Consider the following 12,130-nt stretch of genomic DNA (forward strand, 5'->3'; position numbering starts at 1 on the left):
TTCTCCCACTCTGTCCAGGACTCTTTACTGTAATCCCGATCAGAGCGGTCAGTAGTGGTAGCCTGCCACCATCTAGTTCTTCTGGTCTCAGGCTAGTGGAGCATGTGGTCCATTAGTCCTTTGGACTGTTTCCTTGAGACTTTTTCTTCACTCTTTTTTGCCCTGGACAGGAGGAGACCAATAATTGTATCTTAAATTGGTATATGGTTTGCTGTGTATATTCTCAACAACAATGAAATAATTTAAAATGTAAAAAATATATGTGGGCATTTTAAAAAGGGAGAATGTAAGTCAAACTATTAACAATTACCCAGGAAAAAAAATGAATTGTTTTTGTTTTAAAAGTCCTATGTATCCCATTGCCATAGAGTCAATTCTGACTCATGGTGACCTACATTTATATATACATATGTATGCATGTATATGTATGTGTATGCAGGTAAATACATTGAAAAGGGCCAGAAGGACACATCCAAAAGTGGTCCCAAGGAGGTGAGGGGAATGGCATGGGAGGAGGCGGGACTTTCAAGTTTTGCCCTGAACACTATACATTTTGAGTCAAGTACAACATTGTAGTACCTGTGCAAAACAAACTCCTTCATTAGCCCGCAGTCCCTTCAGCATGGCACCTGCCGCCCCACTCCCCACCGGCCCTGGTCCCCACCCTGCCACACTACCTGCAGCTCCCCCCACAATCCCTCCATCCCTGCCTCATGTCTCTGCCAAGGGTGCCTTCTCCCTCCCCCTCGTCCACCTTGCTGAAGTCCCTGTCCCCACTGAAACCCCCAGCTCCCAGCAGGGCTCCCGCCTGCCTCTCTCTGGGGACCCTTGGCTACACTTTGAACCTGCTGGGCTCACAGCACCTCAGATGTTGCTCCCCTCTTCCAGAGTGGGTGCTCAGTTAGGGTGTGATGAATGAATGGGTAAATTAACTTGTAATATGTTCATTTACTCCTAGTAATAATATGTAGCAAGAAATCATAACAGTAATGAGAAGCATGCAATCAAATAATCTACAAAGTATTCAGAGAAATAAATGAGGCTTGGTGTCCTTGAAGGCTACTTTGACACTTTGGGATTCGAGCTGCACCATGAAGGACGGACAACAGGCTTTGATGGAAGTGAGTGGAGGCAGCCAGGCCTGTCAGGCCAGCTGAGGGGTTGGACAAGGAGGGGTACAGCTTGAGTAGAAGGAGGGGCACAAACAAGGCCCATGCAAGACTGGAGTGGGAGGGTGAGGCCTCCATGTGAAGGTCAGAAAGGAACTAACGTTGATTAATAACCTTTCATGAAGAGTAGAACACATAGTGCCCACCTACATTTTCTGCCTCTCAGGTTTATTGGTAAGGTACTGTACCATTGACCGTATGTGCTGTTGGCAGGTAAGGACTGTATAACTGTTAGTAACTGAAGAAATGGGTGTATGCTGCAAATTATTGTTTTTACAGGGTATTGTATGAGGTGGTCTGAATTGATTTTTTTTTTAGGTAAAATATGGATTTTGAAAAATTTTCTATATGTATGTATGAGCCAACCAAAGGAGTTTGGACTTTATTCTGCAGGCAATGAGGGGCCAGGGCCCTTTTGTCAGCAGGGGAAGAAGAAGTGATAAATGAAAAGCAGTGTGTGTTTGATGGGGATGTGTGCGACCAGCTAGAAAGAGATATCAGAGGCAGGAAGGGCAGCAGTGGCTGGGCTGTGGCAACCAACCAAGTAGCTGCCATCAAGTCACCTCCAGCTCATGGTGACCCCTTATGTCAGAGTAGAACTGTGCTCCATAGGGTTTTCAATGGCTGATTTTTTAGAAGTAGATTGCCAGGCCTTTCTTACAAGGTACCTCTGAGTGGACTCAAACTGCTAACCTTTTGGTTAGCAGCCAAGTGTGTTAACTGTTCTATCACCCAAGGACTCCTCCCTACTGTGAGGTAGGTGCTATTTTTATGCCCATTTTACAGATGAGACACTGAGGCTGAGGGAGGTTATGTGACTTGCCAAAGGTCCCACAGCTAGGAGGTGCAGGTCTCAAAGCCCAGGTCTGCCTGATTCCAGAGCCCGTGCTCTTGGCCTGCCCATGGTTTACGAGGCCCTGCTTGATCTGACACTGCCCACTTCTTCCAGCCTCTTCTCAGGCACTTTCTCTCCCTGGCTATAGTCTGTGCTCTCCAGCCTTACATTTCCTCCTGCCTCAGGGCCTTCCCACAGACTGGGCATGTTCCCTAACACCCAGTCCAGTCCTCCTGGAATTGGTTTCCCACAGCACTGGCTTCTGTACTTTTCCTTCATGAAACTTATCACAGTTATAATTAGCTATGTCACTTGTGTTTGGTGTCAGCAGGGCAATGACCCTTGTGTCTGTTCACTGTTGTGTTCCCTGTGCTAGCAGCATCTGGCAGGTCTGGGGCTTGATGAATGCTTGTTGAGATGATGTAAGAATGAAAATATCCCCAAGAGCCAGACCACTGGGAGCTTTTTGGAGTCTTGGGCCACTATCCTCCTTTTTGTGGTAAAAAAGCTAACAGGCTAGGTTTGCCCCTTACCCTTAGCCCTAGGCAAACAGCCCCTCTGGAAAATCTACCTCAGGTGTGCAGGGCAGAAAGTAGGAGTCAAGGGAGGTAGCTTAGTCACCAGCAGCCCTGGTAAAAGGCTGAGATGCTGCCCCAGGCCCCGCTCCTCTGCCAGCCCATGGGCCCCGGCAGCCTGGCCTTCGCCGGGACACTCACTATTCCCTGGCGATCTCCAGGTCCTTTCTGTGGCTCTGCAGGGCTGCCGCCATCTGTCCCAGCTCCATCTGAGCATTCCCTATGCAGCTGTACAAGTTGCCAACCAGCTCGTCCTTGTTGGGCACCTCTTCTTTGTTCCACTCCAGCACCTTCTTCAGCACTTTCTCAGCTTTCTGAAGGCTCCCTTCAGCACTGCCGCTGGTCAGCACTGGGCAGGGGAAGAGAGGATGTGGAGGGGGGCCACCTCCTCATTCCTCAGGGTTGAAGGGACAATCCCTCCCCAACAAGCTCAGGCTACTGTATCCCTCCCTCCTGCCCCCACCTGGCCAAGGCCCAGGGTCCAGGCCCTCTGGGTCCTCTGGAGGCATCGGCCAACCCTTGTGAGGACACCACCTACACATGTCAATGTCCTCGAGGCTCTTGAGGATGTAATGGGCTGTCTGCGAGGGACGGCGTTTGCGGTCCCGCAGCCATTTCTCTTGCATCAGCTTCCTGTCCCGCTCCCTGGCATAGATCGGCTTCTGCTGCCTCCAGAAGTCACTGCGGGTGTCCAGATAGTTGATGCCAGTCATGATGAGATCCTCCACGGTCAGGCCACGCTTGATGGTGCCTTTGATCAAGTCTGTGGAGAAGGGGTGAAGGAAGAGCCAAGTAGAACAGGCGTCTAAGGAGTTGCCTCCTCTTAGCTTGGCATCCCTGCTGCAGGGCCTGTGGAGAGCGCTCCCTAGGTTGCGAAAACAGTGAGGCAAGTAAGAGCATGTGGGCCTGTCCAGGCCAGGATGGGACCAGAGCCTCCCTGTCGGCCCTCTCATGGTAGAGCTAAGAGAAGAGGCCCCTTATGGTAAGAAACGGGGAGCTAGCAGAAGGGACGGCTGGTGGGTAGCATTCTGAGAAACCTCCAGCCCTCCCTCTGGGATCCCCCATTTTGAGCTGTGCGCTCAGAGAGGACTGAGTCTAAATGCCTGACCTGGCCCAGGATACCAGTGCCAAGTGATTCTCCAAGTGCCAAATGAACCAGTACATGCTGGGAGCTGGAAGGGGTGTGCCCAAGTCTTGCCCGCTCGCCTGTCCGGAGGTTAGAGCTGGTAGCAAAGCTGCATCAGGCCACACGGGTAACATTCAGGCCACCTTCCTCTTCACAGAGGCGACCCCAGGCAGTTCCTCTGGGGGGAGCGCAGTGTGCGGCCTGTCACTGAGGAGACTGCCAGTGGAGAAGCTGCCTGGTGACAGACCCATAGGGAATCCTGCATTTGACCTTAGGAAGCTAGTTCTGGGAAAAGGCATATTTGATTCAAGGGCAATCCCTGCTCAGGCTTATGAGCTAATGGCAAGACCTCCACCCCCATGTTTATATGAGACACCGATTTCAAGGCTCTGTCCTATTTTTTGTCCCTGACAACATAGTGTGATGGAAAAAACATTGGACTGGAGGTTAGGAGGCCTGGGTTCTGGTGTCAACTCCACCACTAACTTGCTTGTCACCTTGGACAAGTTACTCCCCATTCTGGGTCTCTGTTTCGCTTTCTATAAAAGGAGGGATGGACCAGATGTTTCAGGATGTTCTAGTACTAATATCCCAGGAGCCGCCTTCTAGCTCCTCTCAGCTGGATTCCTTGCCCACTATATAGACTGGGGGTTCATGGGACACCACCATCAGGGACTATGGTGGGAAAGGAGTCCAGATCTCTGTCATGCCCTCCCAGGGTACCCAAGTGGTTAAGAGCACTGGCTCTGAAATCAAACTCCCTGGACTCACATCTAAGCCATGTCACTTCCTACCTGTGTGTGATCTTAGGTGAATTACTTTACCTTTCTGAGGCTTAATTTCCTCATCTGTAAAATGAGGATGATAGGAAAACCTGTCCATAGATACATGTCAACTAATATTATATCAAAGGCTCTGGTTCTGGCACATGCATAATCATCCACCTAGATTTCCTTTGCCCAAGTCGCCTCTTGCAAACCAAGTGTCTGAAACCTTCGTCCAGTAGGAGCTTCTCCAGATACTCCTTGTCCACGTAGAGCTCCCCCAAGAGCTGGCGGACAGTCTTCTCACTCTTGAGCGAGCCCTTCCGCTTGCTCTCTCTCTTGGTGTCGTGCAACAACTGTCTCACCGGATGAGGCTTCTGCTGGGCTTTCATATTCTGGGAAGATACAGCAATCCCCGAAAGAATTTCAACAAGCTCAGCATACCCAGCCATGGCCCAATTTGTGATCCCAGACTCCTCCTCCAGGACCTCTCTGTGGGCTGAGAACCATGAGCTGTGTTAGAGATACTGGCTGTCGCCCGGTCTGGGAACCGTTAAGACTCTCAAGACCCTTCTGGAGTCTGGGGCCATCTGGCCTCCCCGCAGAGAGATGCAGCCACAGAACAGGGCCCTTACCTCGGCCTGCTTGCTTAAGAAAGAAAGGTCCCCTCTGTTCTCCAGTTTGATTGAAGAAGGACCTGCAAGGACAAAAGCTGGTGTTCAGGTTGGCCAGGCCCTCAGGCATGACCTATCACATATTTCTATGTGGAAACGGCTGACTTTGGCAGGGGGATGGTGGAGGCTGTGGAAAGCTGGACCTGAGCCAGCCTACAGGCTGTTTCGTTCAACACTCTCCTAGGAGCGAGACATCCCCCGCTAGCCCAAGGCATTGGCGGTCAGATTTCCAGAGGGAGGCCCTGGGCACACGGGCAGCTCTCCAACTCTGGGACCATTCCCAAACTCTGCAGCCCACAGATCTTAAAACTGTGGCAAGCTCTCGCTCCCCTCCCACCTCCCCCTGCCATTGAGCTGATGAACAAGGCCAGCCCCTTGGGTGCGTACACAGAGGGAGTTAGACAGGGACTAGGGCTAACCCCGTTCTGCACTATGACACCAGACCAAAGACAGGTCTACTCTGAAACAGCTTTGAGGAAAACCAGATGCTGCGTGCTTGGAACGGTGGATCAGGGTCTGGTCTTCCAAGTGGACAGTTCCTAATCCTCAGCAAAATCATCAGCAGCTATATCCAAATATGTGACTCCCTATAGTCCTGGTGGAGCCCTGGTGGTGCGGTGGTTAAGAGCTCAGCTGCTAACCAAAAGGTCGGCAGTTCAAATCCACCAGCTGCTCCTTGGAATCCCTGTGGGACAGTTCTACCCTGTCCCATAGGGTCACTATGAGTCGGAACTGACTCGACAGCAACCTTTTTTTCTTTTTTTTAATAGTCCTGGTGATGACTGTTCACCTGCTGTGCCTCAGGTCCTCCCCCAAACCTAAGATTCCAAGAGCCTTCCCAAAAAGGGCATAGACCTATGGTCACTCACTTCCCACTGAGTTGTTGATGGCTTCCTGGGCTTTCTGAATTCCAACTTTGAATTCCCGGTCAGGTCGCAGCTTGTAGCCTCGATGATAGAACACCAAGGCAAACTCAAAGTCTCCCATGGTGTACAGTGTCTCGGCCTTTTGTAAAATCCCCTGGAATGAGAGGAAGTCTAATCCAGGTGGACAGACAAGGCTTTATAGGACTTAGTGGTGGTAGAACAGAAGGGTCCTGAGTTGAGGGTCAAGGTTGGCATACATTGAGGCAGGGAGCTGGGCAAGTGACCCATGAAGAGAAAACGCATCAAACTCTAGGCAGTCTGGCTCATTCTTCAACTACTTATAACCAGAGGCTGCTGCAGGCAATGGCAGTGGTGAAAGCATGATTGAGTTCTCCCACAGATCTAGTCACCTTGCAGAAAGTCGGGTCACCCTGGAGTGAAGCTTCAGCATCCTTCAGGGAATTCTCCAAGTCTCCCATCTTCAGGAAGCATTTGGAGCGGGCAACCAGGCAGTTCTTGTCTCCATTCTGAAGGTGAAGAGCCTAAGAAAAGAACCATTCATGGTTGACAGGAACCACGCAGGGTAAGGTAGATGTTCTCCTGGAAAGGCCAGTCCCAGAGTTTTAAGGGGACTCTTCAGGCCAGCAACAGCCGCAACATGGCAAGAAAGCTATGGTTCTGGCCCCAGTGTGGGGGTGGAACAATTCCCCGCAAGTCCTTTCTTCTTCTCTGTTTGAGACCATCACCATACTCTGTAGTGCACTGTGTTTCCTGAGGCATCAGATTCTACTCACCCCTCTAAGACCTTCCTACCCTTCTAAGAAGTGGAAGTAGCTACTGTCTTTCCTTTCATGGAAAGAGGCCACTTACCACCCAAGGCTACCTTCCCTCAGGGTGTTCTTTTCTCTCTGCCTGGGTTTCTGAAAGATGGGACATGTTGGCCCAACTGGTCAATCATTTCTGGTTTTCGGGTATGGTTGGTAATTGAAAGAGACAAAAGACTCTTGCTGGCAGTTGAGAAGCTCGACTTTAGGGGGAGTCTTGGGACTGATTAGAAGACTATCTTACCATTCCATGTGGAATAAGAAGTGGACCATCTGTAGCAAAAGAAATTGTCATAAGAATAACTTATAGCTTACTCAGGAGGGAAAATAGTATGCTGATTAGCACCGCAGCACTGCAGTCTGAGTGCTTAGGTTGGAATCCTTTCTCTGCTACTTGCTAGTTTCGTGACCTTGGGCATGTTACTCAACCTCTCTATCGGCCTCCTCTCTAAAATGGGGCAATAATAGTACCTCCCTCAAAGGCTTATTCTGCGTTTAGCAGTGTGCCTGACAGCCTAAAACAGCACTCAGTCCCCCTAGAGTGGGGTGGGGCAATACTGAGGTTACATATAATATAGTTATTTGACCAGTTGCTGAGTTGATTTTGACTCATGGCAGCCCCATGTATGTCAGAGTAAATTGTGCTCCATAGGGTCTTCGAAGGCTGACTTTTCTAAAGTAGACTGGCAGGTCTTTGTTCCGAGGTGCCCCTGGGTGGGCTCGAACCACCTTTTTCATGAACTTCTGTGTACCAGAGACTTTATCACTTCTACACGCAGCCTCCCAGCCAATCTTCTAGCTAATGGTCGGATATTGAGACTGCTCTGTGGAAGGAAGCCAGTTAATCACGAAACATTTAAGTAAAAATGTAGGGAAAAGCGTCACTGCTAATGCAAAGAATGGTTATTAACAATCAGGAGGACATTAAGTGGGAATTGGTAGAAAATCACCAAAGGTGGGGCTTATCAGTAACTGATGGGGCTGATCAGTGGCATATCAATCAGGAACAGGGGATAGTACAAACAATAGTAACGAAATTAATGTGGTCATCCAAGCATCACTAGGACTTCAGTGTTATTGAAGGAGGTGCTAGGTGGTTAATAGGTTCAGAATGCGACTCACGTTGCTGAAGCTCTGGGCAGCTTTAGTGAATTCCCCGCACAGATACAGCCGCTCGCCCTCCGCCATGTAAGAGGGAAAAGTGCTTCGCAAGCTCTCATTTTCTGGGTCCGACATGGTAACCCGATTTGGAAACGCTAAAGCGAATAAAGAGGAAAAGAAGCCCTAGAATCTCCGTCTAGCTTGTAGAGGCTCCGTCTCTTAGCAACGGGGAGACGTAAAGGTACTTCCGGCCCCTCCCCTCGCTGGGGCTAGGACCCAATTCCCGGTTACAACCGCCGCCTGTGTGCGCATGCGTCCGTGCTGCCGCGCACCGGGTTGGGGGGCGATCCGCGCGTGTCCCGCGGCTGTAAGGCTTACGCAGTAGGGGAGTGTTGTTGGACGCTCCATCGATCCTCCCCAGAATTACAACGTGTCCAGAATTTACGGGGAAGGCTCGCGTATAGGCAGCCAAGAAAACAAGAAGGGGTTTGAGGGCAAAGTTCCAAATAGGAGTAACGCATACGTGGCAAAGATAACGAGCACCGCCTGCCGCCATCGGAAAGAGAGAGAACTGGGCTTTGAGTAAGAGAACTCGGGCTGCCTTCACGCGCTCCTGCCACTTGGTAATTGCGTGACCCTGCGCAAGGCACGAAATAACTTCTGAGCCTTAAATTTTCCATTTGCCAAAACAGCATGTAATGCAGAGATGTGAAGTAAATGAGTCTACATGGAAAATAGGAGTCCCTGGGTGGCACAAACAGTTAAGCGCTCCCTCCTAGCTGAAAGTTGGCATTTTGAACCCACCCAGAGGGGCCTTGGAAGACAAGCCTGGAGATCTGCTTCCAAAAGGTCACAGCCTTGAAAACTTAATAGTTCTACTCTGCACACATGAGGTCGCCATGAGTTGGAATCTACTTGTCAGTAACTAACAACAGTAACCACATGGAAAGTAACGTTGGGTTTAACAATCATTTAACACATTTATTGAGCACCTGATAGTGGCAAGCCTTGACCAAGGCCATTCCTGACATCCCTCCCCAGTCTCTCCCTCCCTCCCACAAAAAAAAAGTGGGCTAGTTGCTTCTAGGTTGGTTCCCACAGCACCCTGAGTAGCTCTTTTAAATTACTTTTACCACATCGCTTTCAAAACTTTATTTCAAAGGGCAAGATTATGACCATGTTGTTGGTAGTGGATGCCATCCAGTCGATTCTGACTCATAGCGACACAATATGACAGAGTAGATCTGCCCCATAGGGTTTACTAGGCTGTAATGTTTACAGAGGAGCCTTGGTGGTGGGTCAGTTGTTAAGCGTTTGGCTGCTAACCAAAAGGTCGATAGTTCGAATCCACCAGCTGCTCCTTGGAAACTCTATGGGGCAGTTCCACCCTGTTCTATATGGTCGGAATTGACTTCATGGCAATGGGTTTGTTCTGGGTCTAGTCTTTACAGGAGCAGATCACCAGGTGTTTCTCCCGCAGAGCCCCTGGGTGGGTTCAAACCACCATCCTTTCAGTTAGCAGCTGAGCACTTAACCATTGTGTCACCAGGATTCATTGTCTGGCACACAGTAGGAGTCAAATAAATCTTTGATAAAATATAAATAGTAAAAAGATGTCCTTAACCCCACACAAATGAGTACATGTAAAACTGGAGAAATCTGAATAATCAATTGGTTGTATCAGCATTGATTTTCTGGTTGTATTATTGTACCAAAGTTTTTCAAGATGTTTGTCACTATTGGGGGAAATTGGATAAAGGGTATATGGGATCTCTTTGTATTATTTCTTACAACTTCATGTAAATCTATAATGAGCTCAAAATAAAAATTTGAATTAAAGAAAAAGACACCCTTAATACCAAGATAAATAATAACACAGTCCCTTCCCTGGAAGAGTTCCATCTAATCAGGGAGACAGAGGCATGGACTAGTAATGACTACCTAAAGTGACATTAAGTTATTCAAGGCTCTGTGTGCCTGTGAGGGAGATGTGGACGGTGCTGGGAAGCCCAGATAAGGGAATGATTCAGCCAGAGTCTGGGGTGGGTGGAGATAGCTTCATAGATGAGGTAGCACTTGCACTGAGGGCCAGTAGGGTGATGTCCAGGAGGCCTAGGCAGGGGTGGGGAAGAGTAAAGGTGAGAGGTGTGTAGGCTCCCAGGGTATTTAAGGAATAGAAGTTGAGTACACTGGAGTGAAACCAGTCCTTTTCTAGGTGATTCAGGTGGGTTCATAGGTGAGTTGAACGCCATTGCTGAAGTTACCTGAAGTTGATCAGAAAAAGCCTCCTACAAAGAGGCCTATAGATTAAATGAAATCCCAACAGACCTTTTTGCAGAAATTGACAAGCTGATTCGAAAATGTATATGGAAATACAAAGAACCAAAAATAGCCAAAACAATTTTGGAAAAGAAAAACAAAGTTAAGGAACTTAATGCTCTCTGATTTCAAGGCTCATTTTAAAGTGATAGCAATCAAGACTGTATGATATTAGCCTGAAGATAGATGTATTAATCAATGAAACAAAATAGAGTCCAGAAATAGATCCACACATATATGGTCGATTGATGTTCAACAGAGGTGCCAAGGGAATTCAATGGCAAAGGGATAATCTTTTCAACAAGTAGTGCTGGAAATATTGAATAATCATATGCCAGAAAATAAAATAAAAGGAAACTTGACCCTTATCTCACACCATATGTTAAAAATTAACTTGAAATGAATCATAGACTCACATGTAAAAGCTAAAATGATAAAACTAGGGGGAAAAATTTTAGTAAACCTCATGTCACTTAAATAGGCTTATGCATGAAAAAAATAAATTTCACTTCTTCAAAATTATTCTTTTTTTTTTTCTCTTTTAAAGATACTTTAAAGAAGATTAAAAGGCAAGTCTTAGATTGGGAGAAAATATTTGTAAAACATGTATCTGACAAAGGACTTACATCTATAAAACATAAAAAGCTCTCACAACTATAATAATAGGAACAACTCTGTAAGAAGACAAACAACCCAATTAAAAATAGGTGAAAAGATTTGAGTAGATACTTTGCCAAAGAAGATAAACAGATGGCCAATTAGCAAATGAAGAGATGTACAACATCGTTAGTCATTAGGAAAATTCAAATTAAAAACCACAATGAGATACCACTACACACACACTAAAAACCAAAACCAAAAACAAACAAACAAAAAAAAACAAAAGCCAAACCTATTGCTGTCGAGTTGATTCCAACTTGTAGAGATCCCTATAGGACGGGGTAGAACTGCCCCAGAGGGTTTCCAAGGCTGTAATCTTTACAGATCAACAAGATAAATTGACACAGTGGCTTCAACAATGGGCTCTCGCATAACAACGATTGTAAGGATGCCACAGGACTGGGTAGTGTTTCGTTCTGTTGTACATAGGGTTGCTATGAGTCGGAACCGACTCGACAGCACTTAACAACAACCACAATCTACAGAAGATTGAGAGACTGCCACATCTTTCTCCCCTGGAGTGGCTGGTGGGTTCGAACTGCCAACCTTTCGGTTAGCAGCTGAGCGCTTTAACCATTGCATCACCAGGGCTCCTGACACACTCACTAGAATAGTTAAAATTGGAAAGACTGACCTTACCTGGTGTTGGAGAAGATGTGGAGCAATTGAAACTCTCATATATCAAACCAAAACCCATTGCCATCAGGTTGATTCCAACTCAGAGACCCTGGAGGATAGAATGGAACTGCCCCCATAGGTTTTCCAAGGAGCGGCTGGTGGATTTGAACTGCTGACCTTTTACTTAGCAGCTGAGCTCTTTAACCACTGGGCCACCAGGGTTCCCATATAGTGGGAATGTAAAATGGTGTAGCCACTTTGGAACAATTTGGCAGCTTCTTTTTTTTTTTTTAATTTCCTTCTTTTTATTATTGTACTTTAGATGAAAGTTTACAGAACAAACTAGCTTCTCATTAAAGAGTTAGTATACCAATTGTTTAATGACATTGGTTACCAACCCCATGACATGTCAACACTCTCCTTTCTCAACCTTGGATTCCCTATTACTGGCTTTCCTGTCCCCTCCTGCCTTCTAGTCCTTGCCCCTGGGCTGGTGTGCCCCTTTAGTCTCATTTTGTGTTATGGGGGTGTCTAATCTTTAGCTGAAGAGTGAACCTCAGGAGTGACTTCACTACTGAGTAAAAGGGTGGCCAGGGCCC

The 12,130-nt window shown here is 47.6% G+C and overlaps 1 protein-coding gene across 1 annotated transcript in view; it reads right to left on the reverse strand.

Moving 5' to 3' along the window:
* Positions 1 to 12,130, reverse strand: part of ODAD4 (outer dynein arm docking complex subunit 4) — a 33,991-nt gene that overhangs the window by 13,325 nt on the left and 8,536 nt on the right. The window contains exons 2-8 of the mRNA XM_023725219.1: positions 7,956 to 8,089; positions 6,420 to 6,551; positions 6,013 to 6,163; positions 5,105 to 5,166; positions 4,699 to 4,864; positions 3,118 to 3,342; positions 2,721 to 2,928 (exon numbers count right to left, since the gene is read on the reverse strand). Coding sequence (XP_023580987.1) covers positions 2,721 to 2,928; positions 3,118 to 3,342; positions 4,699 to 4,864; positions 5,105 to 5,166; positions 6,013 to 6,163; positions 6,420 to 6,551; positions 7,956 to 8,069 — 1,058 coding nt within the window. The 5' untranslated portion in view covers positions 8,070 to 8,089. The remainder of the gene's footprint in view (positions 1 to 2,720; positions 2,929 to 3,117; positions 3,343 to 4,698; positions 4,865 to 5,104; positions 5,167 to 6,012; positions 6,164 to 6,419; positions 6,552 to 7,955; positions 8,090 to 12,130) is intronic.

This window comes from Trichechus manatus, unplaced genomic scaffold (assembly GCF_000243295.1).
Source record: "Trichechus manatus latirostris isolate Lorelei unplaced genomic scaffold, TriManLat1.0 scaffold00294, whole genome shotgun sequence".
NCBI classification, from domain to species: Eukaryota; Metazoa; Chordata; class Mammalia; order Sirenia; family Trichechidae; genus Trichechus; species Trichechus manatus.